This window comes from Primulina eburnea, chromosome 3 (genome assembly GCF_022965805.1).
Source record: "Primulina eburnea isolate SZY01 chromosome 3, ASM2296580v1, whole genome shotgun sequence".
NCBI classification, from domain to species: domain Eukaryota; kingdom Viridiplantae; phylum Streptophyta; class Magnoliopsida; order Lamiales; family Gesneriaceae; genus Primulina; species Primulina eburnea.
Genome location: NC_133103.1, coordinates 16,282,963 through 16,307,710, shown reverse-complemented (window position 1 = coordinate 16,307,710; position 24,748 = coordinate 16,282,963). Strand labels below are relative to the sequence as shown.

Genomic DNA, 24,748 nt, shown 5'->3' with positions numbered 1-24,748 from the left:
TAAAACATTTTTCATGATCATAAACATTTTTCCTTTTCCTTTTCCTTTTCTTTTGTTGAATTCAGATCGTTAATTGTGACTTTCCTCAACATGACTTAAACCTCAAAAATCGATGGATCCATCTACATGAAACCACAGTACTGGGCGGCGGAGGACACCAGCAACACTCTCACCGGTCAAATGGGCCATGGCCTATCCTCTTTCGAATAGAATACGATCGTCGGGGCTCCCTCTGCGGTCCTCCCTATGGGGCCTTTTCCCCTCATGATATTCTATTCTTATCGTTACCACATACCGTTACCACATATCGTTACCTCATACCGTTACCTCATATTCGTAATAATGGAAATACAATCGTCGGGCTCCCACTGCGACCGTCACCCTCACGATATCTCCAACATTATCGAATTAATCACAATTACTTCACTTCCTTCAACGTTTAACATTCTCATCACTTTAAAAACCATGCATAACTTATAATTTTGTTTTGAAACCAAGCATGCATTATGTATTTTAAATGTCAACCTAAAATCATAAAAATCCATGGACTTTTAAAAATCATAATTTAATCATAAACATTTAAAAATAACCCTAATATCATAAAAATAGCATTTAGAGCACTGCCATGATATTTACTAATTTTAGGAGTAAAAAGATCGTTTTACCCCAGGACGCAAAATTTCTCGTTTTTGACATTTTCTTGAATTCATTGACTCTAACATGTCCCAAATAATTATTTAAGCCTACATGAATTTTCTCATATTTTTATTTAGCATAAATCGAGGACTTTTAAATTAATCTTTAAATAAGACGTATTACTGCATTTTAATCCCGAATTAAACCAAACCTTAATATAAAATTCTCAAATAAAAACTTAGAATTTTAATAATTATTTAAGCTTAAATATAATTTTTTATAATTTTATTAAGCATAAAACTAGGCATTTCAATTAACTCGTTAATTAGCGTTTCGTGCGGCGATTAACTCATTATTTTGATCCCAAATTTTAAAAATAGCATTTTTAGATTTATTCTACCCTTTCAAATCATGATATCCACCCGTGGACCCATGGATTCATTTTTAGCCTTTTAATTTTCGAAATAGACACCTTATCGAACACACCGAGCCATCTCATAATTTACTTGGCAACGTCCGAGCCACCTTGAGCCGAAACCTAGCCAACCCACCTAAGGACCCTCCTGACCAAGCCCATCCCAAATAACATGACCCTAACCCGCTCATAAAGCCTACTGAACTTGACCCAATTCTACACTATCCTAGAACTCACGCCTATAGATTCATAGTGACACTAGGACACTTCCAGCCGAGCCACCACCGAGCCCAGCACACCCTGACCTTCCCTAGACCAAGAACAAACCAAACCCAGACCAGCCCAAGCCCCTGGACCCCGCGCACAAGCCACCTGAACAGCACAGCAGCCTCGCGCGTTTGTGATGCTTCCCTCACGATTTCCACTTCCAGCTGAGCCAGTATCAAACCCAACCGCACCAAGCCCTGGCTCGACCCCTGCCCATCTCCCTTGGACCCTGACAGACCACTCTGGCTCGCCCCCAGGCCAGCCGCGTGCCCCCTAGCCGTGACTCTCCTGCTCGCGCATGGGGAAGAGTCCCAACTCTCATGGACTCTTCCCTAGCGTTTTCCCTCGACTCTAGCTACCCTAGGACCCTGCCTAGCCTTCGAACCTGACCCCGGCCGAGCCCCCAACAAGCCCTGGCCAGCAGGGGCGGAGACAGAAATATGGCTCCGCCCGGGCTAGAATTTTAATCTCTAAAATTTTTTAATATTTTAAATTGATATACCCGGGCTACTATCATATTATTCTAAAATTATACAAAATTTACTTATAAATTTTTTCAAAAAAAATTGGGCTACCCGAGCTTTAGCCCGGGTACAAGCACATGTCCCTCCGCCCCTGCTGGCCAGCCCCTAGACCCCATGCATAGAAACCGAGTATCATGAATTTTTTTGCACAAATCTTACACTCACGGATTCCTCTTGAGTTTCATCCTACGTTTCCAGCTCTTATTCTATTTCGTTTGTAGTGATTTTGTGCATCCTAGGACCCCTTTAAAATCATAAAAACATGTCCCCTAACAAGTCCTAATCATGGCAGCCCCTTCTAGCACATAAAAATCATGTTTTTGGAACAAAGATCAAGCTTTAAAAATCACATTTGATGCACAAACGAAAATATATCAAGGTGCTCTTGTTTTTCATGTAATTTCATACATAAATACATAATATGGTGTGATGATGAGTAAAGGAAAAATATGGTGTGCCTTGGCGTTTTTAATGCACGAAAATACGTTGACGATTCGCGAAGAATGGGGCAAGACCTTGGCTAGACTTTTCCTTGCAAAAATTCTCGATTTCTCTCCTTGCCTTTGGCGTGTGTTGTCGTGTGTTTGTGTGGTGGAGAGAGTTTTAATTTGATTGAAAGTGTGGCCGTGTGTTATGTGGGTGGGGGAAAGGGTTTTAGTATTTTAAATACTAAATTAATCCCTTAAACAAGCTTAGGCCCATTAAGAATACAATTAGACCCATTAGTACTTGATTATGATTTAATTAAAAGATTAAAATAGTTTTTTGTTTAAATAAGTTTGTGAATTTATTAGTCGGGTTACCAAAACATTTGTATTTTTGTTAAAAAACTAACACCGATAAAATTTACGTCCCGGCGTATAAATTCACCTCCAAACCCCTTATTTTCAAAAATAATAAAAATCATCACCCCTATTTAAATAATTAAAAAAATTAACCAATAAAAACATTTTCTATTTTTCAGCCCTCGGTCTCCGTTCCTCGATCGCAACTCGATATCCTTTGAAAAATACATTTTAATGCAACCATGTAGAAAAATATATTTTAAACATGTCAATATGCACAACATAATTAATTAATGCAATTAAAACATTTAATAAAAATACAGGAGAATTTAATAATTGCATGCATGTGTTCGCGTGGACCTTTAAATTTTTCGGGGCGTTACAGCATGCGTCTCTTCTTTTGACATTCAAACTCCCGATTTTTTTCGTTGATGGTATGAGAAATGCTTATAAATAGAGGCGGCTGAGGTCCTTAAGTACACACCTCATAAGAAAAATATAAATCATCTATAGAGAGCGTGAAGTACTTAGAAGGCATCAATCGGAGGAAACGCAGAGAACTTACAAATTTTCAATGGCCGGAGGTAATACTCGATTTATTTCCGCATATAGTTTATCATGTTTATATATACGTAGAAACATGATTTTTTAGAAAAAATTCTGACATTTGGTATCAGAGCCGTGATACCTCGGTCTTGAAAATATTGTTTTCATTTTATGAAAATTGGATATCGGGAAATTTTAGCGTAAAAACTTGAAGTTGAAAATCGGATAAAATGATATTAAGAAACTTACCTGAGAATTTTTGTTCTCGGTTGCACCTTAAACATCTTCCTTGAAATCTTAAAAATTGGAGATTTTGTTTTCTGAAATTTTAGGAGGAGATGAACATATAATTTTGAGACGATGAAGAAGAAGCTTCAAATAATGCATTCTATATCGAATTGTGTAGTCATTTAATCGTTATTCTGATAAGCTACATGAAATTAATAGAGATGACCCACTTGAAAGAAAACAATAGAAAGTGGTCTGCTTAAGTTTCTCAATTATTATTTTTTTTATTTTTAATAATAATAATTAATGTTGTGAGACCCACACCAATTTGATAATTGGTGTACATTGTTGGTAAGAATTTATTATTTTTTATTATTATTATTTTTAAAATAATAATAAATAAATAAATAATGATTAATATGTTATTAAGTTATATGTATAATTCGATATACATATAACATTTGGTTAATAATATGAACACATTAAAATAATTCTAAGTTCGACATAATTTCTAATACATGTTTAGAAATTACTTTTGCATGTTAGATATAATGTCAAATATTATGGATAAGTATTAGATGTGTACATGCAAATTTATTATAATGTTTGCATTTATTCTTGAAATTTAAAATGCAAATAAATATTGAAAGAAAATTGGTACATCAATATTCGCATTATGTTCATATTAAATTATATTAAGTTGTTTATAATTTAAATTAATACATTAAGTAAGATGTGAATATAATATTATAAAATAAAATATTTCAGATGTTCAAAAATGAACAAATAATCCACACTTTATCACTACTCTGATAAAAGACAAAAACTGATTAATAGTTGTAATGCCCAAGATTTTATATCGTGTTAAATTACAATTATTGATTTTTAATCGAGACGATTATGAAAGAGCTAATCGGGACACGGTTTGAATTCAACATGAAAAGATGTATGTGCGAAGAAATGAGCTCGCGCATATGTGCGGCGTGTATCGGCGCATATGCGCGAGGGTACCCGACAGTTGTGAAGAATTCCTCGCGCATATGCGCGGAAGAGGTGCGCGCATATGCGCAAGCTGCCGTGTTGCTACGCGCCGAGACATATGGTCTTGCGCATATGCGCCGAGATAAGTCGCGCATATGCGCGAGACGTGTGCTACAAAGATTGAGCCACTCGTCCTTTTGCATGTACGTGTATATATATATATACCTTGCAATTCTTCAGAAATCAAAACAAATCGAAGCTCCGAGGAAGAAATTGTCTTTGGATTTCAGAATTTGTTTTACGTACGATCCGACTGTCCAAACGTAAATCCGAGTACGACACCGTGTTCCTAACAACGACAGCTACTACAGGACGTAAGTTTTGTTACGTTTGGTTAAGATTTGAAATTATGCTATGTCCAGAATTAGATACGATTCATATATGACATTCTTGACGTAGTAGACATCATAGAATCGAAGTCAGATTAAGAAACAGATTGGTTATAGAGTTGTTATGAATTTCAGAGTTAAATTGACTGAGATGTGATGTCAGATTTGTACGGTGGTTGATTATAAGTTATTGGAATTAGTATATACTGGTGTGGTATCACTGGTATCGCAGAATTATACGGTTGTACCGTCAGAATTTAATGGAACAAAGATATCTTGATTTGAATAGAATATTGATACAGTATATTGATATTTTCATTGCCAGATTGAACATCGACAGACTTTGAGTCGAGACTTCAATTGTATCAAAGCGACAAAACGAAAGGTATAAATTAATGTTGAGTTGGGAGTGCACAACTCGAGTGAGGTTTGGCTCGAGTTTCCCTAAATCACATACTTTATTTCATTGCATTGATATTTGCAAATTATCAGATTAATATGTTTAGTCTATTGAATTATAGCAGAGCAAGAGTTTGAGTCTAGGGCAGATCAGCCTAGCTAGGGCAGAACCGCCGAGTCTTTGACAGAACCGCTAAGACTCTAGACTTACGGTGTATCGATGAGCTTAGATGTAGATCGAATTCCATTGTAGACATTCAATACAGCATGTCAAAGTCTAAATTAGACCGGGATCCCTAGATTAGAAATGAGTTGAGATAAGATAACAAGTCATTGACTTAAATACAGAGTCGTATTGATTCATGTAGTCAGATTGGATACATGTTTTAATGATTGTTTATGCTTTTATATATGTTTTATATGATTGCATTGATACATTGTTTATAGTAGGATATTTATATCTCACCGGAGTTATCCGGCTATTGTCTTGTCTGTATGTGTGCATGGCATCAGGTGGGACAGGTTCAGGGTCACAGAGGTGAAGAAATATCGAGATTAGAGTGGTGATTCCGGACTTGGATATAGATAGGTTTTATTACTTGATTGTAGTGGTTGAACCTTAGTTTTGAACTAGATGCATGTTATACAGGATTTGTATTATTATACTGGTTTGTATAATAGAATGATTCCATTACCTTCCGTATTTAAAAAAAAAAAAATTAGACCCTGTTTATTCTAAATGATTAAATTAGTCCCAACGACGATTAAGAAGATGATTAGCTTCCGGGTCCCCACAACAGGTGGTATCAGAGCGATAGATCCAGAGACTAGTGAGCGGGGTAGATTGAGGTTTTCTTTCCTGCTTTTGAATGCTAGCATGTCTTACTGCTTTAATACATGTTACTTCTTTATCTGATTTGATATAGTAATATGTTTTATTGAGATTGGATCATCATTCTGGATCAGCAGTAAGATGATCAGAGGAGATTTGAAACAGAATTGTGGTATTTGTTACTAATCTATTTGATTATCAGATATGCCTCCGAGACGAGTACCAGAACAGGGTAGTACATCAAATCCTCCAATGGATGTAACACCGACTCCAATGGAAATGTTACTGAAAAGATTTCAGTCATTTCACCCGCCAACTTTGAAAGGAACAGAGAACGCTGTGGAGTGCGAGAGTTGGCTTGATGATATTGAAATGCTGTTTGAATCATTGGAGTATACAGATGAGCGGCGAATTCGATTGATTGAACACCAGTTACACGATGTTGCAAAGAACTGGTGGATTACGATAAAGAGGGCTTTGGAGCATAGAGGTACGACTATCACCTGGAATGTATTTAGAACTGAATTTTATCAACGATTCTTTCCAGTGTCATACCGAAAGGGCAAAGGGAGGAGTTTGCCAATCTAATGCAGGGACAGATGAACATAGAAGAGTACGTGTCCAAGTTCTCCACCTTGCTGAAATTTGCTCCACATGTGGCTGACAGCGAGGAAGCTATTGCTGACCAATTCATCAATGGCTTGAACCCCGATATTTTCACATTGGTGAACACAGGGCGACCGAATAATTTTACTGACGCCCTGAACAGAGCTAAGGGAGCAGAAGCCGGTTTGATGAGACAGAAAAGGGCTTCATTTGTGCCTCCAGCACCGAGACCACAGCAACCACCTCCCAGATTTGAGGGTGGCAGCAGCAGTGGAGGGAAGAAGGAATTTTGGAAAGCCATAGGAAAGCAATTTAAGAAATCGGGCAGCAGTTCTTCTAGCTCCAGTGGTTCCAGACAAAGCCAGAGTTACACTGGAGTTTATTGTAGAACTTGCGGAGGGATACATGCAACTGAGCAATGCCAGGAAGTGACTGGTAGTTGCAACATTTGTAAACAGCCGGGACACTTTGTTAAAGTGTGTCCACAGAGAGGTTCCCAAAGATCCCAGGGAGCCGAGTCATCGGGATCAGCAGCACAGACTGAGAAACAGGCCAGAGTATTCGCGTTGACATAGGAGCAGGCCCAGGAAGCACCAGAAGACGTTGTGGCAGGTAACTGTTCTTTATGTGGTTACTCTGCTTATGTCTTGATTGATACCGGTGCTTCACATACATTTATTTCTGAACGATTTGCATTAACTCATGCATTGCCTGTAGAGTATTTAGCTACTGTAGTGTATGTCTCTTCGCCTTTGGGGACATGTTTGATATCAGTAAATTCTGTTAAACATTGTATACTACAGTATGACGGGCATGAGATTGAATTAGATTGCATCGTACTTGGGTTGTCCGATTTTGATTGTATTATCGGTATTGATATGCTGACCAAGTACAGAGCTACAGTTGATTGTTTCCACAATATAGTGAGATTCAGACCAGATATGGCTGAAGAGTGGAAATTCTACGGTAAGGGTTCTAGATCGAAATTCCTTTAGTATCCATAGTATCTATGACTCGATTGTTACAGAAAGGAGCAGAGGGATTCCTTGTATATTCAGTAGATTTACTGAAGTCGAGTCCATCATTGGCTGATTTGCCAGTGGTACGTGAGTTTGTTGACGTCTTCCCAGATGAGATCCCGGGATTACCTCCAGTCCGAAAAATAGACTTCAGCATTGAATTGATGTCAGGTACAGTGCCGATTTCTAGAGCTCCGTACAGAATGGCACCAATTGAATTGAAAGAATTGAAGGATCAGCTGGAAGACTTACTGGCCAAAGGGTACATCAGACCGAGTGTTTCTCCTTGGGGTGCTCCAGTACTGTTTGTAAGAATGAAAGACGGTTCGATGAGACTCTGCATCGACTATCGGCAACTAAACAAGGCAGCGATAAAGAATAAATATCCTTTGCCTCGTATTGATGATTTGTTTGACCAGTTGCAGGGTTCTTCCGTATATTCCAAAATTGATTTAATATCAAGATATCATCAGCTGAGAGTCAGAGATTCTGATATCAAAAAGACAACATTCAGAACCAGGTATGGACACTATGAATTTATTGTCATGCCATTTGGTTTGACGAATGCTTCAGCTGTGTTTATGGGATTGATGAACCGTATATTCCAGAAATATCTCGATGATTTTGTGATTATTTTCATCGATGATATTTTGATTTATTCTAAGAATATGAGTGAGCATGCTGAGCATTTAAGAACTGTGTTGCGAATTTTAAGGGCTAAGATATTATATGCTAAACTGTCGAAATGTGAGTTTTGGTTAAGACAGGTAATATTTCTGGGTCATATTATATCCAGAGACGGGATATCAGTGGATCCCAGTAAAGTGGAAGCCGTGATTTCTTGGCCAAGACCGACGTCCGTGCCCGAAATTCGCAGTTTCATGGGTTTAGCAGGATATTACCGTCGTTTCATAAAGATTTCTCGAGTATAGCTAAACCAATTACTCAGCTGACTCAGAAGAATGCTCCATTTGTTTGGTCTGAAGAATGTGAGACCAGTTTTCTGGATTTGAAGAAGAGGCTGACCAGTGCCCCGGTGTTGACTATCCCATCTGGTACTGGTGATTTTGTGGTTTACTGCGACGCTTCTCACAGAGGGTTGGGATGTGTGCTGATGCAACGAGGGCATGTTATTTCTTATGTCTCGAGACAGCTTAAACCACATGAGACCCGTTATCCAATTCATGACCTTGAATTGGCAGCCATTATCTTTGCATTAAAGATATGGCGACACTACCTTTACGGTGAAAAGTTTGAGATATATTCTGATAATAAGAGTTTAAAATATCTGTTTTCACAATCTGAATTGAATTTGAGGCAACGAAGATGGTTTGATTTGCTTAAAGACTTTGATTGTGAAATCAAATACTATCCAGGAAAGTCTAATGCAGCAGCTGATGCACTATGTCGAAAGGTATGTTCTTTATCCTTATCGACGATCGTTGTTTCAAATTTGATAGAAGAATGCTGTTTGTCTGGATTAGCATTTCAAACAGATTATAGACCGTTGAGACTCTATACGGTGCAAGTAGAACCTGAACTAATTATGAAGATTAAGGCAGCTCAGAAAGTTGATCAGAATGCACAGAAATCAGTATCGATAGTCAGAACAGGGCATCGATCAGAATATCAGGTACGTGATAACGTCTTGTATGTGAATAATCGTCTGGTTGTGCCAAATGTTTCAGATTTGAAACGACAAATATTGTCAGAAGCACACAACAGTTGATTCAGTATTCATCCTGGTGGCAGAAAGATGTATAATGATTTGAAAAGAAAGTTCTGGTGGAAACAAATGAAGACTGACATTGCCAAATTTGTTTCCAAATGTCTGAATTGCCAGCAGGTGAAAGAAGAAAGAAAGAAACAGGAAGATTATTACAGAGTTTGTCCATTCCTGAATGGAAATGGGATCACATTTCCATGGATTTTGTGACACAATTGCCGCGTTCCTCTCGAGGTTGTGATGCGATTTGATTCGTAATTAACAGATTGACCAAATCTGCATGTTTTATTCCATACAAGATGACGTACAAATTTGACCAGATCGCAGAAATCTATGTCAAAGAAGTGGTCAGCTTGCACGGGGTGCCGAAGTCAATTGTATCAGACCGTGATCCTTGATTAACTTCGCACTTCTGGCAGAGTTTACAGCAGGCTCTCGGTACGAAGTTACATCTGAGTACCGCATATGACCGACGGACAGTCAGAGCGGACTATCCAGACACTGGAGGATATGCTGAGAGCAGTAGTGCTTGATTTTATCACTAATTGGCAAGATGCATTGCCGCTTTGTCAATTTTCGTACAACAACAGCTATCAGAAAAGTATTGAGATGGCACCATTCGAAGCGTTGTACGGAAAAAAGTGTCGATCCCCTCTCTATTGGGATGATATCTCTGAAGTGCCTGAGATTGGACCTGACATGATCAGAGATATGACATAAAAAGTGAAGCTAATTCAAAAGAAAATGAAGGCATCGCAAGACAGACATGCCAAATATGCCAATGTTCGACGTAGATCGTTGGTACTTTAGTCAGGAGACCGAGTATTCTTGAAGATTTCACCTTTCAGAGGAGTTGTCAGATTTGTCAAGAAAGGTAAATTGTCTCCACGATACATTGGGCCTTATAAGATTCTAAAAAAAGATAGGAGATCGTGCCTATCGACTTGCTTTACCGCCTTCATTATCTGGAATACATGTTGTCTTTCATGTATCGTTATTAAGGAAATACCTTCCTGATGCTTCACATGCTATTCAACTAGACGAGGCTGAACTAGATGAGACGTTGAGCTATGTTGAAAAATCGATTCAGATTATTGATTGTAAAGAAAAACAGCTCAGAACAAAGATCATTCCGCTTGTGAAAGTTTAATGGACTCGTCATGGCACTGAAGAAGCAACCTGGGAAACTGAATCAGTTATGAGACAAGAGTTTCCAGAGGTATTTCGATATTGTAAGTTTCATATACAGTTTTGTATATATACTCCTTATTGATATGATTGATTGCATGTGATTTCGGTGACGAAATCGTATCTTAGGGGGGGAGAAATGTAATGCCCAAGATTTTATATTGTGTTAAATTACGATTATTGATTTTTAATCGAGACGATTATGAAAGGGCTAATCGGGACACGGTTTGAATTCAACATGAACAGATGTATGTGCGAGGAAATGAGCCTCGCGCATATGCGCGACTTGATGCGGCGCATATGCGCGGAATAGGTAGAACCCCTCGCGCATATGTGCGGCGTGTATCGGCGCATATGCGCGAGGGTACCCGAGAGTTGTGAAGAATTCCTCGCGCATATGCGTGGAAGAGGTGTGCGCATATGCACGAGCTGCCGTGTTGCTACGCGCCGAGACATATGGTCTCGCGCATATGGGCCGAGATAAGTCGCGCATATGCGTGAGACGTGTGCTACAAAGATTGAGCCACTCGTCATTTTGCATGTACGTGTATATATATATATATATATATATATATATATATATATATATATAATATATATATATATATATATATATATACCTTGCAATTCTTCAGAAATCAAAACAAATCGAAGCTCCGAGGAAGAAATTGTCTTTGGATTTCAAAATTTGTTTTACGTACGATCCGACTGTCCAAACGTAAATCCGAGTACGACACCGTGTTCCTAACAACGACAGCTACTGCAGGACGTAAGTTTTGTTAAGATTTGAAATTATGCTATGTCCAGAATTAGATACGATTCATATATGGCATCCTTGACGTAGTAGACATCATAGAATCGAAGTCAGATTAAGTAACATATTGGTTATGGAATTGTTATGAATTTCAGAGTTAAATTGACTGAGATGTAATGTCAGATTTGTACGGTGGTTGATTATAAGTTATTGGAATTAGAATATACTGGTGTGGTATCACTGGTATCGCAGAATTATACGGTTGTACCGTCAGAATTTAATGAGACAGAGATGTCTTGATTTGAATAGAATATTGATACAGTATATTGATATTTTCATTGCCAGATTGAACATTGACAGAATTTGAGTCCAGACTTCAATTGTATCAGAGCGACAGAACGAAAGGTATAAATTAATGTTGAGTTGGGAGTGCACAACTCGAGTGAGGTTTGGCTCGAATTTCCCTAAATCACATACTTTATTTCATTGCATTGATATTTGCAAATTATCAGATTAATATGTTTTGTCTATTGAATTATAGCAGAGCAAGAGTTTGAGTCTATGGCAGATCAGCTTAGCTAGGGTAGAACCGCCGAGTCTTTGACAGAACCGCTAAGACTCTAGGCTTACGGTGTATCGATGAGCTTAGATGTAGATCGACTTCTATTGTAGACATTCGATACAGCATGCCAAAGTCTAAATTAGACCGGGATCCCTAGATTAGAAATGAGTTGAGATAAGATAACAAGTCATTGACTTAAATACAGAGTCGTATTGATTCATGTAGTCAGATTGGATACATGTTTTAATGATATTTATGCTTTTATATATGTTTTATATGATTGCATTGATACATTGTTTATAGTGGGATATTTATATCTCACCGGAGTTATCCGGCTGTTGTCTTGTCTGTATGTGTGCATGGCAACAGGTGGGACAGGTTCATGGTCACAGAGGTGAAGAAAGATCGAGATTAGAGTGGTGATTCCGGACTTGGATATAGATAGGTTTTATTACTTGATTGTAGTAATTGAACATTAGTTTTGAACTAGATGCATGTTATACAGGATTTGTATTATTATACTGGTTTGTATAATAGAATGATTCCATTACCTTCCGCATTTTAAAAAAAAAAATTAGACCCTGTTTATTCTAAATGATTAAATTAGTCCCAACGACGATTAAGAAGATGATTAGCGTCCGGGTCCCCACAATAGCCAACATAATTAAATGTTTTCCCTTTGTTTTTTGAGTACGAAAATAAAGGAGTACAAAGGATACTAGGCGATACAAAGGATTTAAGGTAAAATACTTGAATTCTTCAAGATAGATGATGTTTGAATATTTATTTATCCGGTTTCTTTGGATAATCCAGGACATGGGAAGTCTTATTGCTTAGCGTTTTATAAATAACATGTGGTTTAGAACTTGAAGATGATCCGATGAGGTTCAACGACGTTGTGGTGGTGGTGGTGGTGATGGGCAGAATATTATAAGCAGAGGAAATATTGGAGGGAATGGTATGCAAAGAGGGAATGGTCGAGGTGGGGGTGGGGGTGGAGGTGGCGGCGATGGTGGAAGCGGCAGTTATTAACAACAAAACCCCTCTAATAGAATTCTTAACCTTAAATGCAAATCTTCTATTATCTTCATCTTTTAGCATCCAACAAAATATCCAAAACAACAGCACAGCTCAAATTAACTCTTATTCCATCCCCTCTTTTAACATTTTTTGCCACTGATAACAAGCATCAATAAAGCTAAATCCAAACTAAGCCTAAAACGAACTCATTTCATCCAAAACTAACAAACACAAAGAAGTCAAACTTCTGATCAAACACCAAATAAACATGACGATTAAAAAATCAGATCTAGAATTTCGAGATCCCCAATTATTGTTCCGAAACACCAGTCAAAGGATAAATCTAAAACAAACAAAGGATTATATAAAAAAAAAAAAACAGATTACGCAAACCAATTACAAGTATTCTAATAGAGTTATAGTGCAAAAACAACAGATTACGTAATGATTATAAATCCCCAATTTATTTTGCATTGTTTGATGAAATTACAAGTATTCTAATAGAGTTATAGTGCCAAATAGATAGTTGTATTATTTTAATGGTGATTTAGATGGAGAGATGAAAATTTTAAGTGTCATTTAAATTATTTAATTAAGTTATTTTAATAAGTAAAGCTCACATGTGATATACTAGCTATTTTACTAGTTATAGTATATATGATATCAAGAGTTAATGAAATGAGATACATTCCACAGCAATGCATGCAATATCACGACATAAACATAAATAGAAAATAATAAATCAATATGCATAAAATAAGCTGTAATCATTAATTAATTCCCATGATCTTAGTTTTATTTAATTATTTGTAAAATACATACATGTGATATCAAGCCTAGATCAGTATGTAAATTTGAAATATACAAATCATGGCTTGTAAAATATGAAGCTTCTTCAAACTAGATGATGTTTGAATATTTATTTATCCGGTTTCTTTGGATAATCAAGGACATGGGAAGTCTTATTGCTTAGCGTTTTGCAAGTATCATGTGGATTAGAACTTGAAGATGATCCGAAGAGGTTTAAAGACGTCGAGGAGGTGGTGGTGATCGGCAGAATATTGGATTTGAAAAAAGTCCTGGAGGAAAATTTGGAGGGAATGGTATGCAAAAAATGAATGGTGGAGGTGGGGGAGATGGAGGTGGAGGTGGCGGTGATGGTGGAGGTGGGGGAGATGGTGGTGGAGGTGGCGGTGACGGTGGAGGGGGAGGAGACGGTGGTGGAGGCGGTGGTGACGAGCGTGGCGGCGGTGGAGGTGAGCAAAATCTTGTAAAAAAAGGAAAATTTGGTATACAGACAGTTGCACTAGAAGTGCCTAATGTAGTTAAGAGTAATGTTAGAACCCAAAATTTGAGTTCCGTAATGCTCGCCATGACTGATGAATGGAACTCACGAATGTCCGACTGTATTTATAGACTTTCTTAGTCTCATTTTTAATTAAAATAAATAGCTTAATTTTCCCATAAATTAAGAATCCATTATTTATCATAAATAAAACCTGATTCATGTCAACTCTTCACTTCAAATACTTTTCTTGTTCTATGAATTTAGATCTTTAAATGCCTTGGTTTACTTCATCTACGTGTTTTTGGAGAATCAAGTATTAGTTTCGATGTTTTGATTGATTAACTTGTACCGATTATTTTTGCAACTCTATATAATTTGTGCTAATAATTTAGCAAAACATTAGAATCAATAACATCTTTCATGTGTCTCAATTCATAGATAATTTAAAGAAAAATTTTAGTCATAATTCTTGAATTCGGATATCCAAACTCGAGCTTGTAAACAGCACATAATATTATAATTATTTATGTCAAACAAATAACTGGCTAGAATAAATATGTTTTTAAAAATATATTGTTAAAATAAAGTTATTTACAACGGAAGTTCGAATGTTTGTGAACCAAATGCTTATCTTTGAATGTTTTTTCGTAATTTTTAATATTATCTTCGCAATATTAGTATGCACATAAAATGTTGAATCTATTATACGCAAAATTTATATTTTTTTATATTGAACAAATATTTAATAAAAGAATAATTTCGTGTGTAAAATAACTTATTTAAAATCACATTTTGTGAAAATAGTTTTGGAGGCAAAATTTTCTTAATCAAAGTTTAATTTTTAAATTTTAATTTTATATGCTTCTTTTAATTTATTTTGTGTATTTTTAAAAAATACATATGATCTAATACGAAAATGAATTGCATTATCGTTAAAAATAAATAGATTACACTAGGATAAATCATACTTTTTCCATCTAATTCTATTTTAGAATGAATTCATATAAATCATAATAGAATAAATTCACGGATAAGAGAATATTTAAACAATAATATATTTATAGATAATGATATATCAACTTAAAAAAAGTTTTACAACAATAAATTCATTCAAAATAAAAAGAATATAGTAATTAATTTTAGGAAAAAATATTAATGTATATTTGTGTTTCAACATTTGAGAGACTATGATAAATGTATTAAATATGTGTTTTTAAGCATTTAGTTCACAATGATACATATTGCATATATATGTTAAAAATGTTGTTTAGTGTAGTCATGAAATTACATTTTCCGTTGTATTTGGATTCATGAATTTCAAATATTCTCAAGTGTATTTTTATAGTTATAGAGTAGCAAAACAATAAACTTCAAATTCACTCTTACATGTTTGTAGTGTATTCCATGTAAATCTAGATTTATTTTCAGTTTGAAGCCATTTGAAATTCATTCTATTTTGTGTAACTAATGTATTTGTTTAAGATTTCATCTATTTTTTTATTATTAACAAAAAAATATAATCAAAATCTATGTATTTCAAATCAATTCTACTAGATGCACCCTTTTAGTTTTTTATTTATTTATTTGAGTTAGGAAAATAAATGTTAAAATTGGGTTTCTACCTAAAATTTGAGTTCCATGGTGGTCGCCTCGGCTGATGACATGGTGAATTCGAGTTGATATTAATAGGATTTTTCTTATCCCATTTTAAAATTAATTTTTTATTAGTTTTTTCCCATTTATCGTAAATAAAAGCTTGATGTATGTCAACTCTTCCCTCTAAATAATTTTCATGTACTGTGTTCTATGAATTTAGATCTTTAAATGCTTTAGTTTACTTCATTCCCCTCTCAAATCAATAATGTGTCTAGAAAACATGATATACACACCAACACAAGTATGTGTGTGCTTATTACATGTATGCATATAGTTTGGATAATACGCAGTAATACAAATTTGGAATATCAAATATTAATTTTAATGATTTTTTAATTAACTTGTTATTTTTGAAACTCTGTAGTTATAGCAAAATAATTTATCGAAACGCTAGAATTAATAACATCTTTAATTTCATGTGACCAAATTCATATGAAATAAGTGTTTCACTTGGAAGACAAATTTTAGTCATAATTCTTGAGTTCAGACATTCCTTGTCTTGCTTGTGATATGTACACATCATAGAATATTAGAACTATTTAAGATTAATGTTAGATTGAAATCCCTAAGTTTTGATGATAACAAACAACATCGAGGTATTTTTGAATACAGCCGTTGTTTAATGTATTTACAGGTGTCAAGCTGGATCTCTTAAACTCAAGCCGAATCGCCTAAAGTCTAGTTGGACTTCATATTAATCTTCCAGCTATATATTCTACCGTTAGGTTGCGTAACTTTATGTAAGCTCAAGCTTCGTCGAGACTCAAGCTAGAGTTATCAATGAATATCAAACTACATACTGGTCTCTAGCAAGTATGCATGTGCATCAAGTAATTTTTCCTACAAATATCTATACTAATCAATGCACATTAGCTATATCTCAAGTTGTTCAAGAATGTCTTTTAAAAAAAGACGTGTGTTTTTTCTCTCATGAATCAACTTTTTAGAGACGATTTATATCCTATATTTCAATACATGCTAATAAGCATCAATTGTAAAATACCATGAAGGGATATTAGACAAAAGTTGGAATTTTTTTTGTCGGCTACTTGTACAAGTTGAACGTTGAAGAAAAAGTTAACATTGGTAGAGTTAAACTATTTAAAGCTAGACTCGATACCAAAGAGACAACTGAAGTTTTCATAATCTGCCTCATCAAGATCTCGAGTAATTTGGACTTAGAGTTCTAATAGCAGCTCGATCTCTTTTGTTGTTGAGAAATGTACAAGGAGTTTTAGTGTAGGCATTGGATTATTTCTAACTAAAGTGAGTTTTTGTAAGCTATTGTAACAACCAAAGTGTGACGCCCAGAGCAAAAAATTATAGGACGGTATATGGTCCACGATCTAGGTGGTTAGTACCTTAAATAACAAAACCCCACCAATTACTTGGAGACATGAAAATGAATAAACCAATCTATATCAGAATGAGAGGCAAAAAGTTGAGGGTTACACAAGTATTGATTTATGTATTCCCATCAAGAAAATTAATTTCAATGTGTTGAATTGAGTTAAACATTTGGTTTGTAAAACAGTTATAAGGGGATTTCATATTTGATTTTTTTTAAGGAACATAATTGAAAGTTTTGAGATTTCGTATGATTGCTAAAATTGTGCGAATAGTGCAACTGGCCGAGTTTTGTGAAGATGTTCAAAATTGCTCATCTTACTCAGCTGATGGAGCAAATGCAAGAAAGAACTCCTGAATATGAGGACATAAGCATGCTGGAAACTCGTCTTTGTACAGGGGAGACAGTCATCAAATCTGGGACGTTGTCGAAATATGGGGTATTACAGTTGGTATCGGAGCTGGCCTATCTTAGCACGGTATGTGGTTCGGGAACGGACTAAGTGGACGCAGGTGGGTATGTGACGCCCGAGTACGAATAGGCCAGTGATTGATCGCCGGTGCCATGAGGTTGCACAAACAATGAGCGGTTATTGTCAGGATTCTAGGCGAAAGGAACATTAATGAACCGATCCCACATCGGAACGAGAGAGATTTCAAAACTATTCAGGTATGAAATTGTGGAGTTGAGTAGTACTTAAAAGATTTGATTTGATGGACACTACTCATATCAAGAAGGTGCATCTTCTTTTCGGGAGTTTATCACATAATAACTCCAAAGCTAATCGTGCTTAAGTTGAGACAATTCTGGGATAGGTGACCTCCTGGGAAGTTTTTTAGGGTGCGTGTGAGAGATAATATAATCACATGGGAAAGACTCGTCTTAGTACAATGGAGATAGTCGTCGAATCTAGAGCATTACAATGTCGATGATATCTGATCGTTGATCGAGATTGTGATAAAATCATGATCATGAATTATTTGATTTATTCTCTTGGAGTATCCTATTGAAATAATAATATACAGGAGTCCTAGTTATGCAAAAACCCAGTAGGAGTTTTGACTCATTGTGTTAGACTTACTTTAATTGTGGTGATGAGAGTCAAAACCAGTAGGTGGTGATAGTAAAAACATAAAAAAAATATAAATAGCAAAAGCACTCGTATCCCTAAAACAGAAGCAGTACTTATCGAGTATTTCTTAGCTAAACTTAACGCTTAGCCATAGCAAAAGCAGAACGTAGCCAAAGCAGAAGCAGAACTTTACATCTTTCGTTTGATTGTTACCAGTCTTGATGTTACCGTTACCTTACATATTACTAGTATTAATTGCACCATTTAATGTTGTACGAAGACATTTAACACGCCTTATTAGTTTTGGTTTAAAACAAAGACTGATTATTCTGAAGCTTTCTGCAGGACCTTTTTTTGGTGATAAAGCCGATTCACTCAGAGTCAAAGAAGTCGTTTTGTTTATAGACGTTAGATTCAAGGTTTCTATATATTTAAGGATCAAGCTAATACAGAAAACAACGATTATTATTAACGAGGAACACATTCTTTGTCTATCATTCCAACTTTGTTTTGAGCAATCAAGAACTACTTTTTCTCTTCAAGCTTAATAAACAAAAAAGCAGCACATTCTTTATAGTAGATATCTGATATCTGTGATCGTCTTGTGATGTTGTTTCTTTATCTCTTCACAAGCTATTCACCTTATTACATCTTATTGAGAAGAGTTTGTAATCTGAAAAGAGTCTTTTTAGAACCTTGTTGTATTCATCATATTGTGTTGTGAAAACTAAGAGTTTCAGTAGGCGAAGGGTAAGTCCTACTGAAGTAGGTGTGTACAAGAGTTGTATTATAAAAACCAAATCTTTTAATGATACCTTCTGCAAACAGAAGAAGGGGAGACGTAGAAGATTTCATCTTCGAACTTCCAGAAACAACTATTGTCCACTGCCTACTATTTTATTATTTTCACCTCAAACCATCATATCGTTTCCGTACAAGTTATTGTGATCTGCTGGAAATACATTCGAACAAGATAAGCTATAATCTCTAACAGGATTCTAGCACCTTTGCAAAAACGTCTAAGAAAGGAACAATTTTATTCACCCCTCTTCTAAACTCTAAATCGATCCCCAACTAGTGGTATCATAGCAGATTATTCTTGTTCTAAAAATCTACAACAGAAATGGCACATTTCAGCAAAGTTCATATGTTCTCAAAGGAGGATTTCGATGATTGGAAGACTAGGATGCAAGCCCATCTTGCAGCCCAAGACGATGATATGTGGGTTATTATCACAAATGGTCCCTTGAAAATTCTAAAACCTAATACAGCTATTGTTGTTACTGAATATGCACCACAAATCGTTGAAAAGCAAAGAACTGAATGGAAAAGCGAGGACAAGAAGAAAGCAAATCTAGACAATGTTGCTAAGGATATTCTTTACAAAACACTTGACAAGAATACCTTCAGAAAAATCAAAATGTACCCAGGGATTGAGATATTAAGAAAATGGCTATGAGAGTCTCAAAAGATCTGAACAAGTTGGAGCTACATGACTTGTTTGCAGATTTGAAAGCTTATGAGTTTATATTGGAAGTAAGAAGTGGAGAAGAGCCCTTGTCGAATCCACCTCCCAAGATTCTTGCAGCTACTGCTACTGCTAATACTGTAGTTTTTTCAAGTGTATCACCTGTTGCTGCTATTGAAAGTACATTTGACAGGACTGCTGAACAAATCAGCAATGATTCAATGTCCCTATTCATGAAGAAATTTTCCAGATTCGTGAAGAAGAATCACCTAGCATACCAAAGTCCAAACCGAAACTTCAAAAAGGAATCACCACCTGGTGTTATGGCATGCTTCAACTGTTGAAAAACTATACATTTTACTGCTGACTGACTAAACCTAAGAAGGATGACCAAAAGAAGAAGGGGTACAAGCGAAATGATAAGAATTTATAAGAGACCGCAAAGCAATGATTGCTGAAAAAGTAAATCCAAATGGTCAGATTCTAGCTCTGAGTCTCCTGACTCAGATGGCCATTCCAGCGATAGTGATGAAGAAGTAATCAACTGTCTCATGGCAAACATTGAATCAGCCTCGACATCTGGAAAGATATGTGATTTTGATTCTGATGAATTTACACGAAATGATTTAGTTATAACATTGCATAATATGGTAGAAGATTACTCAAGACTTTCTCAGTCATTCGAGGAAGTTAAAATTGAAAATCAAAAGTTGAAATATCAAATCAGTAAGTTCACTTGCTTGCAAGAAAAAAACTGCAGTGATCTAGAAGTTGATATACGTAATTTTAGAACTGAGAATGACAGAGTAATTGTAGATTACCAGACGTTGATGTCTGAAAATCAGAAACTATCGGTACTGGTGAATGCATGAATTAAGTCTTCTGTTTCATTAGAAAATATACAAGAATTACATAAGCAATTTGGAGACAGGAGTGGTCTCGGATTCAGTAATGATGAAAGCACTTCTGAAACAAGTACAAATCCAGAACTGGATATGTGCAAATGAAAATACAATCACTTTGTTAAATCCAATATGGTACATAAACCAAAAGTACCAACTGTTCAAATTGAAAGGTTTTTAGACCAGACGAACAGAAGTAAACATTAGAGTCTGGGTTACGTTGAATCAAAAAGTAGAGTCCATCAGAGTACTGAACCCTGTAGAGGATTCAACTCAGGAGGACAACCCTCTGTGAAGGTTCGAAACTACCAATACTATAATTGTAGACCAGTTCAGAAGAGATACAGACCAGACGATAAAAACAGAAGGGAAGAACAACATCCTAAAATGCATTTTGTTAGAAATAACATTAATAGACCTTCTGTTACACGCACCTCTGGGGATACCCGAAGTACAAGATCACCTAAAATTGTACAAATATGGGTCCCTAAAGGATTGATAAGGCTTGGACCCAAATAGATTGGGTACCGGTTACTAAAACTTGTGTTTGCATGAATATGAGAGGAAAACCAAGATAAGAAGCTCTACATGGTATCTGGACAGTGGATGTTCCAGACATATGACTAGGCAAAAGAGTCTACTTTCAAAAATAATGAGTTGTAATGGACCAAAGATAACTTTGTTGATAACTCAAAAGGTAAAACCGTGGGTAAGAGTAAGATTATCCATGGTAATATCACTATAAATGATGTGCTCTTAGTTGAAAATCTCCGTTACAATTTATTAGTATTAGTCAACTATGCGATAATGGATACTCAGTAGCTTTTCAGAAGCACATCTGCACAGTTAAAGATGATAATGAGTCTATAGTCTTAACCGGAAAAAAGAGAAGACAATACTTACAAAATATCATGGAACAAAGATCATGTTAATTTTCCTACATGTTTAGTTGCCTCCCTAAGTGATAAATATTGGTTATGGCACAAGAGATTGAATCATCTTAACTTCAAATCAATCAATAATAAGAAGCAACGTGTGTCGTCGCCTGCTTTCATCCTCGTCCTCCAATGGGAGAGAATGTTGCATGGTGAGGTTGTTAGCGTAGATGTCCAGCGAGTTAATTTGTGGCTTGAGTTTTTAGTGATTCTTATGTGAAAAAAATATTTATTTTATGGTTTTATCCATTTATAATATTTATTTTATCTGTATACTCATGCAAACTGCATAGATAAGATATTCCAATATGCGTAATGTGTACTCTACACTGGTCTAAGTCGATTCAGCCACCTAAATAAGGATAAAGGTCGCTCGAGCTTGAAACTAACATATGTGATTTAACGTCATGTTTCATTGATAACGGCAGTGAAAATGTTCATTCATACAGACTAGTGATCATTTGATGATGTACTAAACAACCCTCCTTCGGACTTTCCAAGTGGTTATTACTTATTGAGTTAAATAGTCTACTGTTATAGTTGTATACCTTTAGTCTATCGACCCAAGACAACGTTGAGACTCTTACGTGCTAGCATCCACTTTGAACATATTATTACATATAAAAATATGGAAAATCAATATTAAGGATTTAAAAATAATTATGTATAATAACAATAATAAATACCGTAAAAGAGATCAACGAATCATTTGACTTTATTTAATATCATGTTAAAAAGTAAATTTTTTTAATTCCAAATCAACAAATCAATATATATATATATATATATATGATAAAAACTTGGCTATACTATATATGATAGTTGAGCTTATTAGAGACACAAATTTTTTCCCCAAAATTGCCCTTCTATTATATTTGATTTCATGTGTATAATAGTAAATTTATATTATTGTCACCAAAGTTTTCCTTATTTTTTTCCCAAACTATTATAGTTTTTTAGATGTAAAAAATCGTAGTTAAATTAAATATTTGAGAAAATTATGTTTTATATAAAAATCATAACAATACTAATTATTTCAAAAATAAAAATATATTATATTTATAATAATTAAAAATAAATGTCATCCATTACACTGTGCACAAAAAGTCTTGTGTGGGTGTTTCACGAGTCAATTTTGTGAGACGAAACTCATATTAGACCCAACCCATTGGAAAATACTATTTTTATGTCAAAAATATCATTTTTCACTTCAGTTATTTATCGGATCGATTCGTTTCAAGAATATAGATTTGTTAAACCATCGCCCAAGAAGCCTATTCTTCACTGTGAGTACTTTTATTTTATTTTCATTTTATGGAAAACTGAAATGTCAAAATAATAATTTGACATGGTATATTCGATTTGATCACTATTTGCTGCATGCACAATGAATGTGGGAGGGGGTTTTTAAGAGACCCACTAAAAATTACATTATCTATGTCAAAAATTTAGACCTACTATGAAATAATAAATGATGTGATAATAAATTGAATGAAAGAAAGAATGAAACTTATTTTAAATTCGAGATCCCTAATTATTGTTCCGAGACACTAGTCATAAATGATAGAAAGAATAAAAGCATGCAGTTATTAATATGTAACATTTGTGATAAATCTAAAACAAAAAAAGAATTATAAAAAAAAAACAGATATTGAATTATTAAGTATTATGAATAAAAGACTGGTTTTTGAATTTTGTACTTCTGAGGCTCGTTGTTTTCGAATGTAAATTTGTCAGCAACGCCGCTGTCGAATAACCCCGTCTCTGGGGTGTGACAATAAATCTAAAACAAAGGATTATAAAAAACAACATATTACGCAATGCGTATAAACCAATTACAAGTATTCTAATAGAGTTATAGTGCAAAAACAACAGATTACGCAATGATTATAAATCCCCAATTTATTTTGCATTGTTTGATGAAATTAGAAGTATTCTAATAGAGTTATAGTGCAAAATAGATAGTTGTATTATTTTAATGGTGATTTAGATGGAGAGATGAAAATTTTAAGTGTCATTTAAATTATTTAATTAAGTTATTTTAATAAGTAAAGCTCACATGTGATATACTAGCTATTTTACTAGTTATAGTATATATGATATCAAGAGTTAATGAAATGAGATACATTCCACAGCAATGCATGCAATATCACGGCATAACATAAATAGAAAATAATAAATCAACATATATGCATAACATAAGCTGTAATCATTAATTAATTCCCATGATCTTAGTTTTATTTAATTATTTGTAAAATACATACATGTGATATCAAGCCTAGATCAGTATGTAAATTTGAAATATACAAATCATGGCTTGTAAAATATGAAGCTTCTTCACACTAGATGGTGTTTGAATATTTATTTATCCAGTTTCTTTGGATAATCCAGGACATGGGAAGTCTTATTGCTTAGCGTTTTGCAAGTATCATGTGGGTTAGAACTTGAAGATGATCCGAGGAAGCTTAACGACGTCGAGGTGGTGGTGGTGATCGGCAGAATATTGGATTCGAAAAAAGTCCTGGAGGAAAATTTGGAGGGAATGGTATGCAAAAAATGAATGGTGGAGGTGGGGGAGATGGTGGTGGAGGTGGCGGTGATGGTGGAGGTGGGGGAGATGGTGGTGGAGGTGGCGGTGACGGTGGAGGTGGAGGAGATGGTGGGGGTGGAGACGGTGGTGGCGGGGACGGCGGTGGAGGTGGTGGGGACGGCGGAGGTGGGGGAGAAGGTGGAGGAGGCGGTGGTGACGAGCGCGGCGGCGGCGGAGGTGAGCAAAATCTTGTAAAAATAGGAATATTTGGTATACAAACAGTTGCACTAGAAGTGCCTAATGTGGTTAAGAGCAATGTTAGAACCCAAAATTTGAGTTCTGTGATGCTCGTCATGGCTGATGAGTGGAAATCACAAATGTCCGACGGTATTTATAGACTTTCTTTGTCCCATTTTTTATTAAAATAAATAAATAAATAGCTTAATTTTCTCATAAATTAAGAATCCATTATTTATCATAAATAAAACCTGATGCATGTCAACTCTTCACTTCAAATATTTTTCTTGATCTATGAATTTAGATCTTTAAATGCCTTGGTTTACTTTATCGATCCATCTTAGGTCAATAATTTGTCTGGAAAATGTAACATTTGACACACACACACGTACATGTGTTTTTGGAGTATCAAGTGCTAGTTTTGATGCTTTGATT

General features: G+C 35.3%; 1 protein-coding gene across 1 annotated transcript in view; it reads left to right on the top strand.

Moving 5' to 3' along the window:
• LOC140826889 (uncharacterized) overlaps positions 1–24,748 on the top strand; it is a 68,362-nt gene that overhangs the window by 29,782 nt on the left and 13,832 nt on the right. Inside the window, exons 4-5 of the mRNA XM_073189423.1 lie at positions 14,005–14,064; positions 24,137–24,274. Coding sequence (XP_073045524.1) covers positions 14,005–14,064; positions 24,137–24,274 — 198 coding nt within the window. The remainder of the gene's footprint in view (positions 1–14,004; positions 14,065–24,136; positions 24,275–24,748) is intronic.